Source organism: Pollicipes pollicipes, unplaced genomic scaffold (genome assembly GCF_011947565.3).
Source record: "Pollicipes pollicipes isolate AB1234 unplaced genomic scaffold, Ppol_2.1 Scaffold_4295;HRSCAF=5057_pilon_pilon_pilon, whole genome shotgun sequence".
Classification (NCBI taxonomy): domain Eukaryota; kingdom Metazoa; phylum Arthropoda; class Thecostraca; order Pollicipedomorpha; family Pollicipedidae; genus Pollicipes; species Pollicipes pollicipes.
Genome location: NW_023596461.1, coordinates 7424051 through 7446962, shown reverse-complemented (window position 1 = coordinate 7446962; position 22912 = coordinate 7424051). Strand labels below are relative to the sequence as shown.

General features: G+C 58.8%; 1 protein-coding gene across 1 annotated transcript in view; it reads left to right on the top strand.

The window, feature by feature from the left end:
• Nucleotides 1–22912, top strand: part of LOC119096617 (T-box transcription factor TBX20-like) — a 44364-nt gene that overhangs the window by 10094 nt on the left and 11358 nt on the right. Inside the window, 1 exon segment of the mRNA XM_037219515.1 lies at nucleotides 3256–3496. Within this exon segment, the coding sequence (XP_037075410.1) occupies nucleotides 3256–3496 (241 nt within the window).

Genomic DNA, 22912 nt, shown 5'->3' with positions numbered 1-22912 from the left:
CAAATTATTTCCCATATCGGCCGCGCCCGCCGCCCCAGTACGTGCTCATCTGAACTCTCCAGGGGCGCTCGCTGCACGGTTTCAATTAGTTCCCTGTTTTATTGGCCATTAATGTATAATTGGTTACCACCCAAATTTTACAGATTCTCGACAAATTGGCAGCCAGGATTTCGAACCAGCCGGTCGCCCCCTCGCTCGCTCCAGCGTGAATGGAAATGAGTTAGACCGCCCCTGCTTCTGGCACAAATTATAATCTTTATTTAACAAATTAGACGCAATTTGCTAAGTATCATATCGCTGGGTGGCACGGCACGGTGCAGCCTCAAAGATACCGGCCTTGGTACTGTTACACTTTCTAATTCGTAGGCCGGGTAATGGCGTAATTGAACGCAATAATTTGCGTTTACGATAATGTGTAGCTCATCTGGTCCTTGGACATCAAAGCGTTTCGCAGCTTTTTATGCCTGTATAACGTGATCACATCCCATTTGCAGATGCAAAGGTGTCGGTTATAACGCCAGGGTGCTTATCCTAAGCAAACGTCCTAATGTATGGTTTCGCAACACGAACCGAGAACACAGGGCGCCGCCGCGCACTTGACTGTGTACTGGACGGTTTTATCTCGCGGTGGGTATTACCGCCCGGCCGTGTTTCGCGAGGCTCCGTCACGGCGCGGCCAGTGCCCCCGCACCTCCGGTGCAGGGGCTCCGCCGGCGGCCAGAGCCGACGGCCACGCACCTCCGCTTCTTCACCCGAAAACTAACGTGAGAACCGATGTCGGCAATGGCCTCGGCTTTCGCTTCTTTTTTTGATGGTTTATGATCAGTTGGGCTTACATAATGATTACTAGCTAATTTGGGTATAGTTGTGGGCTGTACAACCGCATTCAGTCGCTTTTCTGTTCCGCTCCGTGCTTTCTATTTCCACGGAGGCAAATACATGGAGGTTCCTTAACGTCGCGCTCAACTGACGAGCGGTTGCAGTGTTTGATTCGGCAACATCCCAATAACTCCAGCGTTCGATCCGCCGCCCGGAGCGCGCCATGATGACTGACAGGCCTTGAAAGGGCCGTCACTTCCGCGGGCTCTTCATCAGAACCTGTCGCCCGGCCGGAAGACCTGACGCATTAGCCTGTTCGGTAGCACTCCCAGGTGGCCGCCCGCCGGCGGCGCCACACTCACAAAAACCCCCATTTCCGGCCGCACTCGCTGGCCGCAGTCCGGCGCGGCGCGCGTTTTTCTGACGCCACAATTCGGCGCGAACGCCGCCGCGTTTAGCGGCGCTCGGCGCGGCTATTTTGGCGCGCGCGCGGCGGCCGACGGGCGCTGTCCGCCGATGACAGGCCGCCGCCGGATCAAAGACCGCCCGGCTGCCGGACCATTTCACGGCCAGGCGAGTCCGTCCCTCAGACGCATCATAACGCGGCGCGGCCGCTGACGGCGCGGCGGCGGCGGCGGCCGCGCGCGCCCTGTTCGCCGTCACGGGGCGGCGGGGAGCAGGCCGACGGCCGACAGCGGCAGGGTGCGATCAAAGCCGGCGCCGGGCCGGCGTTCGCCGCCGCGGCTCCGACGCTGATTCAGAGCGGGCCTCCGGCTGCCGACCATTCAGATGCGCCGCCGCCGGCTTGTGAATGACCGGGCTACCAGTGACGGGAAGCCCGCCACGGCGCCGGGATGGAGAGCGCAGCGTCACCATCAGCTGACTTGAGCTGGAGTCCACTCGGGTCGGGTCGACCGCGAATCTGAACCAGGGCTAGTGGGGCTGAATCCGAACCCACTTCAAAGTGCCGGTTGAAATACAGAGCCGAATTCGAATCCTCCTTCCTTAGTGCAGAATGTGATTCAGCCATTCAGCTAATAGAGGCAAATGCAAACGTGATTTTGGTCTGAACGGAACCGATTCCGGACTCGGGTCAATTCCTCTGGAGCCAAGCACAAGTCTGCCCACCAGAATCATGACAGCAGCTCAGATAAAAGCTCTGAAGCATGACCGGGTCCGCCAGAACGTCCGAGCAGAACACAACATACTGAGGCCAAAACCAAGAGTCGGCCGATACTATTCTGTCGCTAAAGCTGCCTGAGTGTGCTGTGCAGCAGATGTTTTGCGAGTATCTTGCGCGTGCATGTCCGGTCGCCGAGAGGCTACACCCGGGGCAGCATCGCCAGCACCGGCAGCCCTGGCAGCACCGGCAGCACCGGTAGCACCGACAGCACTGACAGCACCGGTAGCACCGGTAGCACCGACAGCACCGGCAGCACCGGCAGCACCGACAGCACCGACAGCACCGGCAGCACCGACAGCACTGACAGCACCGACAGTACCGGCAGCACCGACAGCACCGGGAGCACCGGCAGCACCGACAGTACCGACAGCACTGGCAGCACCGCCAGCACCGCCAGCACCGCCAGCACCAGCAGCACCGACAGCACTGACAGCACTGACAGCACCGGAAGCACCGGCAGACAGCACCGGTAGCACCGGCATCACCGGCAGTACGGGAGCCGTACGTCGCTCGCCGTCCGAATTAGCAGCGGCTTGATGGCCGGCGGACAGCGGCTGGTGTCACGTTCCATCAGCAGCCCCGGCACCTGGGCTGAGGTGCAAACGTGGTGTAACGTGATCGCCGACCTGTCTGCCGCCGGCCGGATCAAAACAGCCGGCTCGGCTGCCCCGGCGCTGGGCAGGAGGACGGTGACCTCGCCGTGTGCCCGTGCCCCAGCAGTGACGGGCCGGAGCGCAGCTGTCGAGAGCGGACCGCTGGTGCCTCTCGCCACACCCGCTCGCAGGCCTGCTGCGTTCAGCTTCAGGGAACGGTGTGGCCCGCAGTGACGGTGGATTCTCTGAGGAGATAGAGATGGGAGAAGGGGCGAAATAAAGCGATATTTACGTCGCGTATTCCCATGCGGCGAAGTGGAGTCCTTATTATTTATCTCACAGATGGGATGACTTTCCTGCTGCCTCATCCCCTTTCCCCCGTTCGTGGTCATCCACTCCCTCCCACCGGCCAAGATGACAGGCTGCGAAGGCTCGGTGGACAACTCACGGACCCCCCCTCCGGCAATATCCTGGTGAAGCCGGCTGGAGATTGTGAGGACAGGAGGACATCTGAATCCCATTCTTCCCATCACATGTCACGAATTTAACGTTTGGGTTACAACCCCCCCCCCCCCCCTCCTGCCTCTCTCATCATTCCCCTCGATGGCGCCGCCCTGCCGCTGAGCCTCCGTCCAGTCCAGCTAAGCCTGCGTCCTCCAGTTTCAGAGAAGGAGGACGAGCTGGCGGCCGAGGCGCTCGAGGGCAGCGACCGCGGCACGCCCGAGGTCTCCTCCACCGTCGAAAACGGCGGCCGCGACGACAAGGACGACAGCAAGCGGACTCCCGACGGCGTCTGCACGTGCGCCGAGCTGCAGGACGTGCAGTGCACGCTCGAGACCAAGGAGCTCTGGGAGAAGTTCCACGAGCTCGGCACCGAGATGATCGTCACGAAGACCGGCCGGTAAGTGGGCGTGACGTGACGCACGTGCAGCGGCTGTGGCGCCGGCCAGCGCAGCGGGTTTTACGCTGGCGCGCGGTCGTAGGCGGATCACTGCTTGAGTCGCCATACATGCTATAACTGAAAAAGACAAGTGTTGTTCACTTGTTGGCCATGCCTATCAAATCTTATTAGAGCCACTTTTTGGAACAACAATTGTAAAAAGACCCCAGACACGACCAGTTTAGAAGAAGCTGGACAAAATGTCAGCAAGCTAAAGACAATGGCATACATAAAGGATGCAAAGATTCTTGCGTAAAACGAGCTCCGACCCTGGAAAATGAAGTGGCCTGAGCTTTTGCAAAACAAATTTCACACTAGCAAATCACCTGATGATGATAAGCAGCACTAAGCACCACTGGCAAACCTTTTTGACATCCACAGTCGACAGGCGATTGGGGCCTTCTACCACGTGTGAGCAATTTAACGCAAAACAGTTGGTAATGCTTTGAATTCTCTGGCCAAAGGAATGCATGCCATTTTTAAGACCGTATCTAGAATTAATGAAAATAAAGCAGGAATGCTGTAGGGCTTGTCCCGCTTCTTTGTACCGCTGCGCAGCTCATGTAAAGAGGAGTCCCGGTGGAGGCTTTCGCTGGAGAACGGACGGCGGCAGGCACACCTAGCGGCCCAGAGGCTGCCACCCGGTCGGGCGGCTGACTGCGGCTAACAGATAAAGGCCACTCCGGTGTCAGGCGCTGGCGGCCTCAGTCGGCCGCCGGCCGCTAATATGGCGCACGTCTGAATGGAGCGCGCCACTCTCACAGCGGCTCAAAGAGCGTCACTCTCACCTCGTGCCCCTCCTTTTGAACTCCTGACCGCGCTGTCAGAATCTGATCGCGCGCGGCGTGCGTGAAAGCCGGCGGAATTTTACGCCATTTTTTGTCACCAGCCTTCGGCGGCCGACGACTGGCAATTACCGATTTGGCCTGCTCGTCACCGGGCTTGGCGCGCAGACGGCGGTCGGCTGGGCCGCTGCACGCCGCGTGCAAATTACCCCGCCACCCGCCTGGAGGCGGCCGACGGTTACTGGCGCTGGTGAGCATCGGCAGGACGCGATAGGCCGGTCTGGAGGCAGTTTTTCCGACCGTGGCCGAGCCGGGGCGCGCCGGCAGGCGGCCGCTGCCGCCGACGCCGTGCAGCAATGGCGGCGGCCGGCGCCGTGCTGAAATATGACACTTAAACACCGGCTGCCAAATGGCGAATTCTTGTCACCGCCGCCTTCGCGAGCCCTGGGCAGGCCTAATTGCCCGGCGGCGGCGCTGATTAATCGGCGCCGCGCCGGCGAGCGGCGTCGCCGCCGCGCCGCGAACGGCCGCGCGCTGCTGTGTGAACAATTGTCACCACTTGGCCGGCGCCGCTCGCCGCCTAAGCGGCTGGCGTCACGGGCGGGGCGCGGCAAACGGCCGTCGGCACGGCACGGCCGCCCGCGAGTCCGCCGGACGTTCACCACACGACCGGCCACCACCGACGGCGCCCGGCCGCCGCCGCCGACGGCGGGCGAGTCCATTGTGACCTCATTTGTGCCGAGGTTTGAGGACGGCGCTCACGAAACGGGGCTGAGTGCGCGAAATGCTGTGACAATGTATGAGTTGCAAAATGTCGCGCGGCCGTTACGTCATCGGGTGGTGACCCAGGCATGCACTGAGTCGGCGTCTTGCTGTCACCCACTGGCAGATATTCAGCGGAGAACGGCACATGCAGCCGATCAAGCGAGCCGTCACTTTTCAGTTGGATTCATCTCTGTCTTTTATTCGCATTATCTACCGCTACACATCTTACCTCCCAGTTCAAACGAGTCCCTTTATTCTGACCCTGGCATGCGAATGCATTCGTCCCAACAACCTATGAATTCGCCTCATTTTCTAAACCACGTGATCGATCAATCCTCGCGATTATATATCCTTGTCACGTCAGAAGCGCGCACGGAAGGCACCTCGTTTCATACGCAAGACCTGCCAGTCTTTCGTTACATTCCCATCGGCGGGGTTTCCAAATCGTGTGAGTAGTCGTTGGGCCAACAGCTCCGACCCAGCGGCCCGCCGGAGCGCGTTATTCACGGGGTGGGGCGTGCCTTGCATCACCCCCGGCTGCCGGCGGCACAACGGGTTTGTTTGTGGAGCAGTCCTGGAATACCTGAGGGGCATATCATGTTTTCCCCTCAGCTCTGGCCGGGTGCTCCCGAATATGCGATGGGGTAGTGAGGCGTGCTTAAGAGGGGTTCAGCGTCGCCGAGAGTTTTGCGAGGTTCAAAAATAGCCGCAGGGAAGATGCGTGCTAATTTGAGTGCGTTATACGCCTGGCTGATCGTCACAGATGCAGATCGGCTTCTGAATCGGGGTATCCGCATCAGATTATCTGAATCGGAGTACCTTAATCGGATTTTCTGAACCGAAGTATCTAAATCGGGCTGTCTGGATCGGACTATCCGAATCGGGTTTTCTGAACCAGAGTATCTGAATTGGACTATCTGAACTGGAGTAACTGAACCGGGCCATCCGAGTCAGATTTTCTGAACTGAAGCATCTGAATCAAAGTGTTTGTTTCGGACTATCTGAATCGGAACAGAGCTTTCAGTAATCACTCGTCACTAGCACTGTGAAGGAATTCGCACAATCTCATATAATTCTGTTTTCCTATGAAGGAACTACATTCGCGTTGCGACTAAGCCAGTGCTGAGGGATGAGGTCAGTGATGAAGTCACCGTGGTTGTGGGAAGCTGAACGCCTTCCGTGATGATGATGCCCACGTGACGGCTGTGATGGTGGCGTTCTTCACGTCCCTGCGTTCTGTGGCGTGGGTCGTAGCAGGATGGGTGGGAGGAGAGAGAGAAGGAGAGAGCAGAGAAGAAGAGGAGATGAGAGAGAGAGAGAGAGAGAGAAGAGAGAGAGAAGGAGAGAGGGAGAGAGAGAGAGAGGAGAGAGAGAGAGTGAGAGAGAGAGAGGAGAAGAGAGAGAGAGAGAGAGAGAGAGAGAGGAGAGAGAGAGAGAGAGAGAAGAGAGAGAGAGGAGAGAGAGAGAGGAGAGAGAGAGAAGAGAGAGAGAGAGAGAAGAGAGAGAGAGAGAGAAGAGAGAGAGAGAGAGAGAGAGAGAGGGAGGAAGTAAGGGGAGAGAGGGGAGGGCGAGTTGCTGCCTCAGTCCCCCAAGAACCCCGTGAAAGAGTTCACAAGCAGGAATCTTAAGGGTAGTCCGAACGTTCGGTGAATTTGTGCCGCTGAGGCCATGGGCCACCCCCCCCCCCCGTGTCGATACAACAACCTAAGCGGTTGGCTGAACCCCCAAGTAAGGCTGTCCAAACCATCGGAAATGTTCTCAACACAGCGCATGCGCGAGTGCGGTTCTCAGGCATTCGGCACCGTTTCCATCCCACTCCACATTCACACCACGCAATATGCTAATGTGCAACGGAACGAATGACACGGAATCATGTTTCATTTATCGAAGCCATCCTGATCCACCAGTCATTCCCGTTGCTGCCCACAAAGCCCCTCCCGCTCTTCGGTGGCTGACTTCACATCAGCTCCAGCCACCTCTTCGGCCGCGCTCGGCCGGCTCAGATGGTGTGGTTCACAGGGAAGGACGGACGGCTGAAGGACGGCTCACTTCGCTCCACTGCCTTGGTCTCGGCGCGGTCAGCTTACTGCTGCGTTTGTGCTGGCCGCCCAGCGTGAGCGCCTACAGACCTGGCGCTCCTCCTTTTCTCTTGGTCAGCGTTCCGCTCACAGCGCGTGCAGCCTTTGAAGAAGCCATCGTATGTCAGCTGCGAAGACCACCGAAGAAGACACGACACGGCCAATCCCTGTCACGGACAAGTGGCACCTCGCGCTCTATTGACGTCAGCCTGCGAAGCGCACCCCAGCCCTCGCTCAACCTACACGTCCAAGCCCGTATCCAGGAGGAGATGGCCTGCCGGGCTGAGGCCCCTCCCAAGACGGCGGAAAACCACTCAGTTTGCATTGCTCTTCCACGATTTTATACCGGCGGTATCAAATTCGGAACTTGGTCCTCCAAAGAACTTTGCCCTCCCGATACGCCCTGCTAGAGCTGTCTCTGTGCACACGGCTCCCGACGGGCCAGTCGCGGCCCCGGCGGGCCTCACAGCGTGACCGCGCCAGCTGCGGCCGCGCGTGCCGCGTCGACCCGGCGTCAGGGCGGCCGGCGCGCCGTCGGCCGCGCCACGTGTGCCACCGCGACGGGGTGCCGCCGGCGCCGCCCCGGCCGCGACCCGTCCGCTCCTGCGACATGTAAATTGGCGGCGCCGAGGAGCCGGCAGCCGTCGGCGGCCGCGCTGCAGCCTGCAAACGGCGGCGCCTGCAGCGGCGCGCCCCACGCGCCACCATTGTCCCGCCGCGCCGCAATGAGCGCCACAATGCGCCGCGCCGCCGGTTTTTCTTGCGCGCGTCGAAACTGTCAAAAGGGGCGAACGCGAGCCGCGGATGGGCCCCATTGTTGTTGTGACGGGCCGAGGATGCGGCGACACGCAACCGGTGCACGCTGTTTGGCGGCCACGTGGCAGGGTGGGCTGGGGTGCGGTGGCTGCCAGGCGGGCGCGGGCGCCGCCGGAGAGGCTGGTGTACCCTCAGGCGGGATGGAGGAGCTTCCTGCCGGGCATTGTGAGCGAGCCGAGCTGCCATGGCCAAAGCCGCGAACGCCACGAGCATACTCTGCGACTCATCTGTCACCGCGAGAGTACGAGGCCGCTCGCGCGGGACAGAGCCTGAAACTGGATTGGACAGACGCGGCAGGAGGCGGAAAGTAAAGTACCGAGGCGGAGACAATCTGACGGCGCAGCGACAGAGGCAGGGACTCCGGACGGACGGACGCGGCTGCCAGACGGCGGGGAGGGTGCGTGGGCAAACAAGGCGGACACTTCGGCGGACACGCAGCTCTTGGTGCCGGACACCAAGGGCCGCCACTCCCGGCTGTGGCCCCGCCGGACGGAGGGGCCGCGCCCGCCTGATGAAGCGGTCCGCCGCACCACCGACATTTGCCCATAAAGAACTTTCAGCCTTGCGGCACCGTTACGCAATCAGAATCGGCTTATGCACTGCACGGACACGTCGGTCAGCCTGGTGGAATGTGATGACATGCGTCTCAGCGTGTTCCCCGGCCCTCAAGGCTGTGTTTATAGTTAGAAAATCCCCAAAATGAATGACGTGGAAAGCAGCCACCATGTGCGTAAGAGTTAGCCAGTATATGGCAGCACTGTGAGAGCTGCACTCTGTGTGGTGTCACTGCGTCGCAGTGCGCCAACACGGCATCATTCCGTGAGCAGTGATCGTCTGTAGCGGGGCTGGTCTGACCCCTGCCCCTCCACCGCCCACCGGGGGCAGGACCTTTGTTTCATCCTTCCATCTTTTCATCATTTCAGGGCTTGGAGTCAAACACTGGTGGATGTCACTGATGATGATGATGATGATGTTGACGACTGATTAAGCTCGTGATCCCGCGATCGAAGCCATGAATGAGCTTTGTTACAAATGATACGTCGCGTCTTACAAAGCTTCAGTGACACGAATTTTTGCCTTGGATTTAATAGTGCTGATCGGTCAACTCACTTCGAATGTTGTTTTGAGTAAATGCAAGGGTAACTGGTCGTGTCCTTCAGCATTGCAAAGCCCCATTCCGGCGGCGGGTCCTCACAAAATTCTACTGGAGGAGCATGTGCGAAAGAAACATTTCCGCACACACAAACTTCCTCTCTTTACCATTGATCGTGCGTGAAAGATAAACTATGGCCCATAGAAACTTGACTTCTCAATGGTTGATTGCTTGTCTCGTGACCAGAAAAAACAGCTGGGATAGATTCCTCCCATGCATGGCGATATAAAGATGCCCCTCCCCCCCCCCCCCCCCCACCAACATGGCGAACGCCTGTTTAATGTGTGTTAGGTTTGGTGGATATCGCATGGACATATTTTTAAGAGGCCCCCAAAGCAGTCGGCTCAATCTTACACAAAGTAAATGGTAAGTCGTGGAACTAATTGTCGGAGTCGTTATTATCATTATGCTAGTGCATGCGACTGCTAGCCGTTAGTCATGTTGAAGCCCCCTCTGCAACCTTTTTCCAGGTGCTCGCTGCATCTTATCCGTTGTTCGTTGCTTGGAAAACGACTGCCCACCGGCCATTCCTTGTCAGAATCTGTCCTGCGGTCAGTGCCATCACTTTGCTCGGCATACTGCACTCGTAAAGTGTCTCGTTATTTAAGAATGCCCCTAATTTTGGCGATTATGTGGGGGTGGAAATGTCACATTACCGTTAATGGGTTTGAATAAAGCGGTCAATCCGAAGTCATACCTTTATGCGTGGGCTCCATTACCACCGCCCATTACGCACACTTAGTGTCGGACGGCGCACATCTGAACGGGTCCTGCAGGAATGCCGTCCCAGGCTTGTCATGCGCGGCAGACGTGAAATGCAACGCCCAGACACAATTCGTCGAATAGTGTGGGACTTTCTACCTGAACGTAATTAACTGTCGTCCTAATTAGACGCAATGAAGGTCAGAACGACCGGCATCAAAATGGTCTGCTTGCTTGCCCGCCCGTAACCTCTGCTCTGGACGGTAATGATGGCCAGGAAGAAAGGGGAGAACAATTCGGCCCGCCCGAACAAAAGGCAGACCGCCGTTCGCTGGTGTGGGCTGTCATGCGAATCCCATATGAATGGCGACAGATGCAGAAATTTCATCGAATTATCCTCCCTCTGGTCGCACACAAACCTTTGTCTTCTTCAAACCCGTCATTATTTAATTACGCTCGCGCCTAGCCCAGTAATTTTTGAAATTGTTCTTTTGGTTAGTTGGTCGGTGGCGTCGCATCGCGTGCAAGAAGGGCGGCCGCGCGTGCCGCCGGTCGGCGCGGCGTGCCCCGCTTGCATGCGCGCCCAATAGAGACGTAGCCTGATCTGGCTGCTGATTTAGTTGACGCGGGGTGAGCGGCGCACGCTAGCGTCGGTGACAGGCCCAATATGGCACCCGGCGCGGCGGCGACTGGCTGCCGGCGGCACGCGACGCGGCCGGGCCCGCCCCCGGGTCCCCCTCCCCGCCCGCCGCCGTCCGGCCTGGCACGACAGGCGCGGGTGACCGGCGGCGCGACTGACGGCGGCGTCAGCCCCGGCCGCCAGCGGGAGGCAGCGACAGGCACCGGATCACGGCGCGATCACCAGGGACGACCGCGCTGGCCGGTGGCGGTGGTGGGCACGCGATGACGGCCGTGTCAGCCCCGGCCGCCAGCGGGAGGCAGCGACAGGCACCGGATCACGGCGCGGTCACCAGGGACGGCTGCACTGGGCGGTGGCGGTGGTGGGCGCGCGATGGCCGCCCAGCGACGCCGGTGGTGTGAACGTCGCCAGCAGGCTCGGTGTGGGGAGGGGCGACAGCGGTCTTGGCTCCGTCTTTCTTCACGCGCTGCACCAGCGGGATGCCCGGCTTATGCTGTGTCGGGGAAAAACTAAGTGTGGGAGCAGTTGCCTTGCTGGCATTTGTCCACACATGGCTGACGAACAGCAACAACAGCGTTTGTATGCCGCGGACGCCCCTTATTACGCTTTGGCGGTGGACAAAGTTTCAAAAAGACACAACTGACGGGTGCAGTAATCGCCAGAAACTATGCTGATCACCACCAGCGCACGCTGGTCATGTCCCCTCCACTCCAATCTGGAAATGTAGCATCAACCGCATCACGATGCATGGAAAGAACTGGCGTCACTGAACACGACGTTCGCGTTCGCCTTCCCACGCCTCGGGAAGTTTCTTCGCCCTAGACTCGGACAGATACCAGATAAAGGCGCATCGGAGTGAAGAATCTGGCGCACTCTCCGAGCCGCACGCGCCGAGACGTCCGCCACTCCGCCACTCCGCCACTGCGCCATCTGGGCGGCAGGGCCAGCCTGCCGGCCGGTCACCCCGTGCGGTCCCGCCGCCCGCCTCAAGCCGCCGCACCATTACCCCAAACTGGCGCGCCGCTCTGTCAAGCCCCGGTCAGCTGGTCTCGCGCGGTGAGGCCGGTGTTGGGTTGGTTTCCCGCGCGGCGAGGCCGGTGTTGGGTTGGTTTCCCGCGCAGCGAGGCCGGTGTTGGGTTGGTTTCCCGCGCGGCGAGGCCGGTGTTGGGTTGGTTTCCCGCGCGGCGAGGCCGGTGTTGGGTTGGTTTCCCGCGCGGCGAGGCCGGTGTTGGGCTTGTTCCCCGCGCGGCGAGGCCGGTGCCATGCTCGGGCCCCGTGAAACGGCTCGGCCGAGGCTAGGAGCGCCTTCTCCTGCTGGCGGCGCGCTCCAGTGCTCCAGTGCTCCAGTGCTCCAGTGTCTCACGTCGTCCTCTGACACCAGCCGTCGACGAGTCCTTTAGGTCAAAATACGAGGGTGAAACTTACAAAAACTGTTACCTCTGCATTGAATTTTCGCGCGCAATGCTGGCGCTGCTCCCAGTAATATACTTTGGCAAGGAAAAGACGCTGGAAGTTCGGTTAGTCTTCAAGCAAGACATGCTCGTGAAGGATTATTGATCTTAATCCGCCGAGTTGTGCTACGGCGCGCACATGGGAAGGTACAGAAAGCTTGATAGACAGTCTTTGTGGCACTGCTTTCGACATTGAGGTCACCGTTTCCTGAAATGTAGTATGAGTCTCTACTCTCCAGTCCTGATTGGTCTCGTCTCGTAATCTTTGACATTTGAGATCACCTTGGCTCTGACCCGTCACTGGTGTCCACTTCGCTGGCACTGCTGATGAAGACGCGGACACGCCGCCGCCGCGCCACATCCGCCGCGCTTCGTCAGCTGTCTCTAGTGACGCGGGCGGCCCTGGCGGCGGCGTAAGGCGCGGCGGTTGCGTGAGCGCACTATGAAAAGTTAATTCCGGGCCGACAGCCCTAATAGCATGTAAATTCAAATTTCCCTGGCGACTGGAAATTTGAATGGAAATGTTCATTAATTTTGCAGGAGCTGACACCACTGTTGACGGCGCGAGGCGGGGCGTTATTACGCGCCGCCACCGTCTCGCGCTCGCGCCCGCCGGTCGACGTCCGGCGCGGCCGCGCGGCCCGACGGGTGGAGATTAGGCCGTTGGGCCGCGTCAAAACACGTCAATATCGGCGTGCGCCGTCCGCTCTCGGGCGCCGCTCAGGCCGGCCGCTGATTGGGGGCCGGCACGCAATGGCGACCGACGCGCTTTCGGCGGCAGACGACGTCGGCCGGCGACCTTAGACGGCCGTCATCGGAGGCGGCGGGGCTGCGACGGCCGCAGGGCTGAGGCGGCGGGGCTGCGACGGAGGCGGCGGGGCTGCGACGGCCGCAGGGCTGAGGGGCGGGCTGCGACGGCCGCAGGGCTGAGGCGGCGGGGCTGCGACGGTCGCAGGGCTGAGGCGGCGGGGCTGCGACGGCCGCAGGGCTGAGGCGGCGGGGCTGCGACGGCCGCAGCGCTGAGGGGGCGGGGCTGCGACGGCCGCAGGGCTGAGGCCGCGGGGCTGCAACGGCTGCAGGGCTGAGGCGGCAGGGCTGCGACGGCTGCAGGGCTGAGGCGGCGGGGCTGCGAAGGCTGCCATGGTGTGGCGTTGAAGTTGGAGAGAGCGACTGCGTTCATAAGGAATGACTTAAACCATGCTGGGAGGATGGGAATAGACATCCGGCACATAATCTTTAACAGGGCAGCAGGCTAATGAGGCACCGTTATTCACACGCGCATGAAGCGGCATATTTTGCATTAGCCTGAAATACGATGGGACTCCCATACGAAGCGATGCATCACTTCATGTTCTCGCTCCCTGACAGCTCTGGTTTTGATTTGCGGCGAATTGTGGACATGTTTGTTTTGCCCTGCACAGCTGATTCTTTTGGTTTCACTTCTCAGAGGGCGGAGTGCGTGACGTTTGACCTCGAACTAACCGCAGAACGATGCAGTGGTCGTTATCCGAGCAATGGGTGGTCGAGTAGCTCTGTCAATCGGGGCAAAATCGCTTTTGTTGGAGCGGATTTGATTGGGTTCGCACAAGCCGTGTGGCGTGAAATTGTCTCAAACTCGACCCAAATCAAGCAAATTGCCAAGTTTCTGATCGTCATTCTCTGGACGTTCCCAGGCGCCGTGGAGCTGAATACTCAACGCTCTTGCCTGCCTCCGTCCCCATGATAACCGTCCGCGATTACGAGTGTTGAGAGTCGGGCTTATACAATATTGATAATAATAACGATAAATATCGTTGCAGAGCGCCGTCGTAGCCCAATGCATTTTCAGGTGCTCGGCAAAACGAAAACCCAACATTAATGTTGTCTTCCGGCGTGTCGCGCATTACGGTGCACATGCACGCCCCTGCCTCTCCTCAGATCATCTCACCATTACGGTGCACATGCACGCCCCTGCCTCTCCTCAGATCATCTCACCATTACAGCGCACATGCACGCCCTGCCTCTCCTCAGATCGCCTTACGATTGTTGACCTCACGCCACGGGTCAATGTGGGGTCGCAGCCGGAGGCGGTAGTTATGCCAACTGATTGGAGGATCGGTGAGATTTTAGTCATTGTTTCGACGCGACAGTTTCAGACTGCTGAGCTAAATCAGACGCATCGTAGAGGAAGGTGGGGGGGGGGGGGGGGGTTCGAGTCCCCAATTCATGCAAAGTTCCACCCACGGTGGTGACACCAGACCTGGGGTCAACACAGAGCCACGACTGATGGGCGGAGGCGCTGCGGTGAGCTCGGCTGGGCCCGTGACGCGCCGGACGCGCCGCCAGGCCGGGCGTCCTCCCCAGCGTCACCCTGCCCCTCCCGGCCACACCGGTCAGACGCGCTCCGCCCCCGGCTGACCGCCGGCCCGGGCTGAGCGCATTCTGCTGACGTGGCAGAGACCTCCATCGTGCTCAAATGGCATGCTGGAGCAGACCTTGTACCAGTTGGAGCATATCCTATAACGGTTAAGTGGGTATCACCATGCCGGTGTCGCGGGTCCGCTTTCGTCACTCAGTCATCCCGCGCATGTGCTCTGGAGCCAGCCGGCAGCTGAAGTGCGGCAGGCTGGCTACATGGAAAGCGACATCATGTTATTGGAAGCATTATTTACGTCATGCGAATTCATCGTATGATTATATACAGACTGCTCATGTTCGGCGTCCCAGAAGTCCAAACGAGGAATGAATTTATGATATCAGATGATATGCACAAATAAGCACGTGCACGTGCGTGCGGTGATGCTTTTGGCAATTAGTATATCTGAGTGATATTGAGTACTAAGCGGTAGCGAGCAGCCACTGGGACTAATTGAATAGTTTAATACGCTGCAAGAGTAAAAGCATTGTGCAGATCATGCACGCCATGAGCAGACGCCCATGAGCTCCACGCTAATTGATTATTTTGTTGTGCAGCGTACAAATTGGAGCCTTTGTCATGCATCAAACGCAGGTGCTCCTTGTTTTCAGAGCCCGGCGATCCAAACCATAAACTCTAAAACATCAGGACAGAGCAGCAAAATAGCCATTTCATGCCGTTTTTCCAAATGTGACAAGTGTACTAACACAGATATATCTGCTGCATTATTATCACTTGCCTCGCTTCCAAAGCGCATCAATGTTTTTGGCGTTGCAGCTGTTGAATGCTGAGCATTAGATAAACATGAAGAGCATATTAACCAACACCGTTTAGGTAGATGATGATGACTAGATGGCTGCAGGCGAAGCTGCCTGCGTCGCGAGTTTGATGAGGCAAACTGAAGCCCATTGGTCATGCACAGCTGACATTATTCGTGCCAAAAATCTGTTTGGCTTTGACCAATTTGGGGATGGCGCAGATAGCTTTACGAACTTTGTGGCTAGGCTAAAGAAAGCTGTATGATTTCTTGCCCGGGGAGTACACTGTGCTGACATTTTGTTTTGTTATGAAAGAAACAAGTACCGTTGTGAATATCTTATTGTGCCATCCAGTAGCTCTCTCCTTCTCTCTTTCTACCCTTCTCTATCTCCCCTCTCTCTCTCCCTCTCTCCCTCTCTCTCTCTCTCTCTCTGACTCTCTTTCATCTTTCAGACAATGTTAATCATATGGGCATATGGTAATGATATGGACAAGGCACCTCGTAGGCTACATCAACATAAATGCGCATATTCTGCACAGTATTTGTCTAAATTAGCCTGAGTGTAATCAGGTACTCTTCGTCTCTCAAGTACTAAAATAGATATACGAAGCTCATCTCACTCTACGGAGAGATAGCAGGTGGAAATGAATGCAAAAATGATACGAAAAACAAAAAGTTGAACAATTTCGAGATAACAAATGTCACAAATGGCCCTAAGGGTGCATGAAACGGTGCAAATAATGGTGCCAGCTTATGTAGCTAACCGTATTTTTAATTTCCGAAACCATTGCTACTTTGAGTCGTATTTTAAAGACAGTGGTTTGCCATTCAGTGGCTTACAAATTTTTGAGGGAAGCTGTGCCGAGCGGGATGCCGTTTGGGTTAGTTGGACGCACTGAACACTCTGCACATTTGCTCGGCACACTGATTAAGTTAAGTGAAATGTGGATAGGATAAATTATCTTAGTGTTTCCGTTGTTACGAATGATAGCGAGGTTTCTCCTGAACACCGCACATCATTTCCTCGCTAACTCAAATCGATTTGCGTGCAGGTACTACCTAGTACCCAACGGCATAGTTTCACAAAATGATTTACGGGGTGGAGGGCTGAATAGTGGAAAACGACCCAACCTTCTCCAAAATGTGCCAACAAACAGGCTTTTCATCAAATCCGGCCCATTTTCAATGTGCATGCTGATCAATCTTTGAACTGAATTTTGATTTCTCACAGCACCGTGTCTCACAAAAATAACAGGTTCACTTCTAGTTCCGAATCAACTATGTGGAGCTCGTTGCGTTACAGCTTCCATGACCCAATTTTGGTGCAATTCTTGAGTCGACTCTGATTCCAAACAGAATCGAACGCACTCCTGCTTCGAGATCCAAAGACCCAAAAGCATGAACGTCACGCCGGAAAACCACCATTGGCCCGTCGCATCCGTCACTCGCCCCGCCCACATCCATGGCGGCCGCCCATTTGTACCGAGGTGTGCAGAAACGGTCAGCACTTTTACCACCCAACAGGCCTGCGCACAAAGGGCATTTTTTCGAAAAAGTCCCGGCGCCGCCGCAATTAGGGCTGCCATATGGCGCCGTTAACCGGGCGTCGTCGAGCCGAAACTGTCGCCGTTAGTGCCGCCGCGGGCCGCCCGACGCCTTTTGGCGCTGGCGGCGCGAATTTTCGGCGGCGTCAGCGCGGCGGAAGTGTCCATAAAGCGCGCTGATCGCCTCCCGGTCGGCGCGTGGGGCGGTGCTCTCCCACGCCCGCCGAGATTGCCGCTGCGCGCCGCGTATGCTGCGGCGACGCAAACGGAATTAGCGGCATCGATTCCGGTCTCAGGGGGGAGGGGGGGGGGGGGGCACCAACGTTTAGATGGCGCCCGAGATCGTGCGAACGTCACTGCGGCCCTTGCTGGGCCCTCCCCTGATCCGGGGCCCGCGGCGAGCGCGTTACCGCGACGACCTAATTGAAATGTAATCGCCCTGGCCCCGGCGTGATGGCCTCGCCAGCGCGCCTCCGACGCCGCCTCGCGTCGATTCGACGCTCTGCGCTCCGCAAACGGCGCCAGCGGCGTCGGAATGGGCCGCCGCACCGTCCGCTGGTAATAGCGATCCAGCGGCGAATTGCCTTCGAATGGGGCGTGCACGTACCTGGGCTTTTATTGCCGTTCCGCCGTTCGAATGACGAGGTCCGGTCGGACTAAGCGGCGAGGTTTGTCATTGAAAGAGCCCGCCTGTCACCGAAACGTCCTCCGGGGGCTTCTTTGAAAAGCTTATATGCTGCACTTTCCCTGCGCGGGCAAGCCCCGGCATTACGGCTATTTTGTTGATGAGAAATTAAGTTTCACTCCAGTCATAGCACAGTTCATTATGCTCATTACTATTAATACTCGCTCGCCATTGTGCTTTACTCTCAACTACAGCCATCAGGCCGGAAAACAGTTGATACAAATCGACTGGGCTGCATTATAGTCTAATAAAGTATCATGTAGGTCCATTAGATTCTGTTGCCCGGCCTGCCCAGTCAATGGCCATGCAACGGTCCATTCGCTGTAATGGTCTTGTTTTTATCATTGTAGCGAGGTGTTTTTGATGGGTACTCATTTCCCGAACGCATAAATTACAGTGGAGAAGTGTAAATTTGGACTTGGTGCCTTTTTATTCGGGCCGCCTTATTACACGTTCGGCGTGGTGAAATTGAATCAAATCATACAGATTAGGGCGGCGTTCGGCCGTGTTTTCCGACTGATAGGCCCCGGCCCGCCGGCGCTCGGCCCGCGGCCCGGGGCGGTCACAACAACAGGCCGCTTAGGCGTGCAGGGGCGGCGCCGGGCGAAGGCGACGGCGACGGCTTACCGGCGAGCGCTGCTCTCTAGAGGCCGCCACCGCCGCCCGGGACTCCATTACGGACCATAGCGGGAATGCGCACTTCTCATTTGCAAGACTTGGGTGCGCGAGTCTGACGTACGTGCTGCTGCTGGTGGCATGCCGCCAGGTCAATCTGAATTTTGCCAGGTTGTTGTCTTCATCAGTGACTTCAAAACCGAAATGTAAGACACAAGGGGATGTTGCACACCCGTGTGCATACATCTTCGGGGGATTTACCCATTTACGTTGTGATTTCATCCTGCAAAGCTGAGATGTGCAGATGTTTATCACGACAGCGTTACCAGCACGTAGCGTTAGCAGCACAGTTAGTCCCTTCCGAAGGGCGAGTCTTGAACACACTTAACGTGTATGAGAGGGATAATTTAAGCGTCGCAGTACTGGTAGGTGAGGAGAGCATGAAATGGGACAGGATTTGGGCAATGGCATTATTGCATCACATCACGAATGGGAGTCACCCTCGGCAACGGTGTATGCTATTGATCGTATACTTTATCTTACGCTGTGTGGCGACTTCATATTTGATACCGACCTGAAAATCTTGTAAGAGCCACGTTATGAAGATTTTGCGATGCGTGCACGCATGCATATACAGACAAAACGGGGCCACAACAACCGAGAAAACACAGCCAACCACCACTCCCACCAGAAAAACCCTACCAATTGCAGTTCCCGCCAACTGAAGAGCGAGCTGCGGCCCTCCGTGCCCCTCTCCCTGCCGACCGCGAGGTGCGGCCAGCGCCGGGACCACCCCGCGCCGCCACACGGCGTCGGTATGCGCCGGCGGCGCGCGCCGCCCTGCCTGTCGATGTCAACCGGGCGCTGTCCTGATCGGCGCCGGAAAAAGCTGGCGGCGAGGCGAGCGCGCCTGACAGCGACACGTCTCTGTTCGCGCGCGGCAAATGGCGGCGCTCTGATGCCGAGGACGTCACGCGCGCCGTGCACACGCCACTCCGCCACCCGGCGGCTCTTCCGCCGGACTTCGGCCCGTGCTTTGCTTAGTGATTCGGCACGTGGTACTGAAGTGAGGTTGGAACGGGGCTGTTTAAAATTATGTCTTTAGAATGGTTTCGCCAAGCCGATTTTGAAAGCGTGAGATAGAACGCCCTTTACGCTTCGGGTCAACTGTTTTCCGCCCGATCAAGAAAGGTTGCTTTTGTCTTCGATACACCGTTACTTCAAACAAATCCGGCAGGCTTCGTCCCGGGAGGTGCTGGATCAAACTGGTTCAACATTCGCTTCTACTTGCTTGCATCATCCTATTTTAGTGCGCCTACCCAGAAACCCGCCCAGTCGACCCAACTAAGCGGAATATGCTCCACGGCCCGCAAAAGCAGTCCGGTAGGACGGGACGACTCTCAGAAGTCCAGAGCTAAGAAAAGATGCACACCGCGAGCGTGGCACTCAACATCATGCAGCAAGCGGGATACTCTGTGATGGATACCTTGTCACGCCCGTATGTGTCGATGCACCAGAGCCTCGCTCTTTTCCGCGGTCAGGCGCAACACCCAGACGCAGAGCAGCAAAACATGACGTACCCAGAGACCGGCATAGTCGGCTCGAATCCCGACCAGACACTGACATGCAAATTGACTCCCGACAGGGCGCCTGACGGCCAGCCCCCGCCCATACGTTCCCGCCAGCCGGGCCGACAGACAGGCGGACAGCAGCGCCTGACGGATGCGGTGCCAGTCCTCGAGCGCGCGCACCCTAACACAAAGTGGTCGCCGGCGGCGGCGGCCCGTTAAAGATTGAAGCCGTCGGCCGATCGGGAGACCATTACGCGGCGCTGAATTTTTCAGCGCCGCGCACCATCGACCGCCTGAATGTTTCAGCAGCTGGCAACTCCGCACACCGGCACCTCCAATCAGCCGGGCGGCGAGCGAGCTGCGCGCGATCGGGGCCGGAGGGCCGGCGGCGGCGGCGGCGGCGGCGGCGCGGAGCACGTGGCGCCTGATCTCCCGCTGGCCGGCGGACGCGCGCCATTAGCGGCAAATGCGCCGCGGGCGCCGTCATGTGTCAGGCCGCAGCCTCCGCCGGAAGGGCCGCATCTCGGCGCGGGGTCGCCGCCTCCGCGCCACTTACGTCGCGTTAGTCGCCCCGCCAATTAGCCGCGCCGGGGGACAAATGAGCGCAGCGCGCGGCCGGCCGGTAGCGTGCCGCGCGGCGGTATGCTTACCGGCAATGATGATAACTTGCACCGAGTGTAATCTCATCTGTGTGATTACCGGGGTCATTACCGGCGCGCAGGCGTCACCTGGCCGCGGCGCGACGAGACAAAGGCGACGCGAAGGCCGTCCCGCCGCCACCGCCGCCGCGCAGGAAAATGGCGCCGGCGCGCGCGCGCCGCCGGCCGGCCATCCCGGCCGCGTCGCCGCCGCCGCCGTGCGGACGTGGTCGAATTCTCGACGTCTCTGTCGTGCGCGCCGGCCGCGCCGCCTCGCGCCAGCCAATCGCCGCCGGAGGGGGGGGGGGGGGGGCGCCGGCCGCCAACGCCTCTCGTAAATTATTTGACAAGTTAAATTAGTGACTGCTAATGGTGGCACATCGTCGACGGAGGTCCGACGATTGGGGACATTCCTGCCGCCGGGCCGGTCCCGTCGCCGAGTGACGGGCCGAGCCGAGGGCGTCGCGCATGCCGGGCGCTCCCGATGAGATCTATGGTCGTGTTTTGCCGCCGGGAGAGGCGGCGCCGACGCGGCACCACGCTCTCTCCGTCGGCGGCGACGCGACGATCTTGGCGCGCGCCGCCATCGCCGCGCCCGAATGCGAGGCTCCTCGCGCCGCGCCGCCACTGACGGGAACCGCGGCTGGTGCGGCCCCTGCGCTGCTCGGCTCTCGTTAGTCGGCTAGTGTCGTGTCGTCCGATTTTTGCCAATTTACGCGCGGATTTTTGCCTTGCCGGTGTCACGCAGGAGGAGTTCCCACCATGAGCATGCGCTCCGACCACGGCAGGGCGCTAGACCACGACGCTCGTAACCACATACAAAAGCAGCGCGACTGCCTCGGAAGCTCTCGTGTCATTCGCAAAGGGATCAACATCCCGGCGAGAGGAGACTGGTGTCACATACTCACGCGTGGGCGTGCCTGCAACAGGCTCGGCTCACGTGACTCCGGCGTCGCCACAAATCACCGCCCCGCCATGCATCATCCCCTCGGACATGCATCATGTGCTCACAGCCGGTAATAAGAGCTCGCTGCATCCGATGCGAACCCATGAAGCGCGGGGCTCGCCAGATGTCCCCCCCCCCGGCCCAGTGCGCCACCCAGGACGCGCGCTAATGCCTCGCAGGACGCGCGCCACATTCCGGGCGCGACTCGGGTGCGCGTGCCGGGAGCGGGGCGAGTTACGGCTCGTCCTCCTCCCTCCGGCGCCACCTGGATGACAGGCTCCCGTGCGCTCATCGGCGCAGGCGAGGGGATGCACCGCACGCGGCACGGCGAGATGAGTCCTCCGTTATTGGCGCACGTTCGCGGCGTGCGGTGGCGACGCGTTCAGCACGGCGTTTGTACTCGGAGAAGCGATTCCAATGTTGCGCCGAGTGCGATGACGCGTGCGTTACTTCGGCGCGCCTCACCGGCGGGCCAGCCCCGTCACCGTGCTGAGAGCGCCGCCACACAGCGCCTGGAGGCGCATGATGCCTCCCTGTCCTTCCAGCCCCGCGGACGCCCCACTAGAGCCTGCCGCCCACGATGCGTGGAGGGGCGCGCCCGTGCCGCCAGAACGGGGGCGGACAGGCACGCGCGCGCGCGCTGACCGATATAGACCTCGCGGCGGCCGGCGGCGTCACGGCGGCGTGACGCGCGTGACGAGCGTGACGACGCGATGACTCGTCGACGGCGACGTGACGCGGTCATTTGCGGCGGCTGACCCGGCCGACGGGAATAGACGGCCGTCTCCTGTCAACCGGCCCCCGGCAGACGTCGCGCCGCGGCAGCCCGGCCGCCCGGCTGGCGTCGCAGGCGGAGGGGCAGCCACCACAACCGGCGACGCCAACGTGCTTTCCGGGCGTCGGGCGGGCGTGGGAACGACATGCGCGCGAAAATGCTCTAGAAAATGAGGAAATGTTTTGCAGCAGCTCTGAGCATGTGCTTTTAGTTCGCTCGTTTGTGCGGACCGAGTTGATCATGTGGTCATCTGTGCCCCCAATGTGGCTTGGCTCGAGCAATTAAGACATGTTTGGCGAGCTCATGGAGGCCCGTCGTTTTAATCGCTGCTCGTTGCCTGCAGCCGGGGACAGTTACCTGCAGCCAGGGACAGATTTCACGTGTTAGGGAAACGTTTGAAGGCAGTCTTCATGGCATATGGCTGCTTGGTATAATGAGTGTTCGGGATCCTGCAGGATATGTGAAAATGGCGTCGGCGATAGCGTGCAGAAAGCCTGCGTGAAAAGAGCCGATAAATCATGTTTAAACCTGGCCATATGAGGTGATTGTGAGTGTTCACAAAAACAATTTCTACCATCAATGCCTTTTCAAATTCTGCCTGGTGAAGGTCATGAACTTAGCCCAGCCTTAGGTTGAAACAAAAACGGAAGGAAGCAGTCAACTTGACATAGTGCCTGAAGAGCCTGCCGTAGGCCCGTCTATGTCGCTTCACAAGGACTCGCCATATTTTGATCATTTTAGCGCTGATCATGGCGAGACGCGCGTCGCTTGTCGAAAACCCACCCTGGTGGATAGAAACCTCGTTCGCTATCAGACTGGAGCAGAATTATTCCCTAGTCTAGGCCACTGGGGTGGCGGGTCTAGTGTTCACTGGGCCTCTGGGTTCGTGGGTCTAGTGGCCACGCAACGAGCGATGCTTAGCGAGGACTTTGGTACCAACGTTACTGGAGCACAGTTCACGCCACTGAAAATTTCGAATCGAAGCGGAATTAAAGTTTTCTGCGTTGCTCGCTTTCATGCCCGACGAAATCGACACCGATGCGCCGATAATACACAAT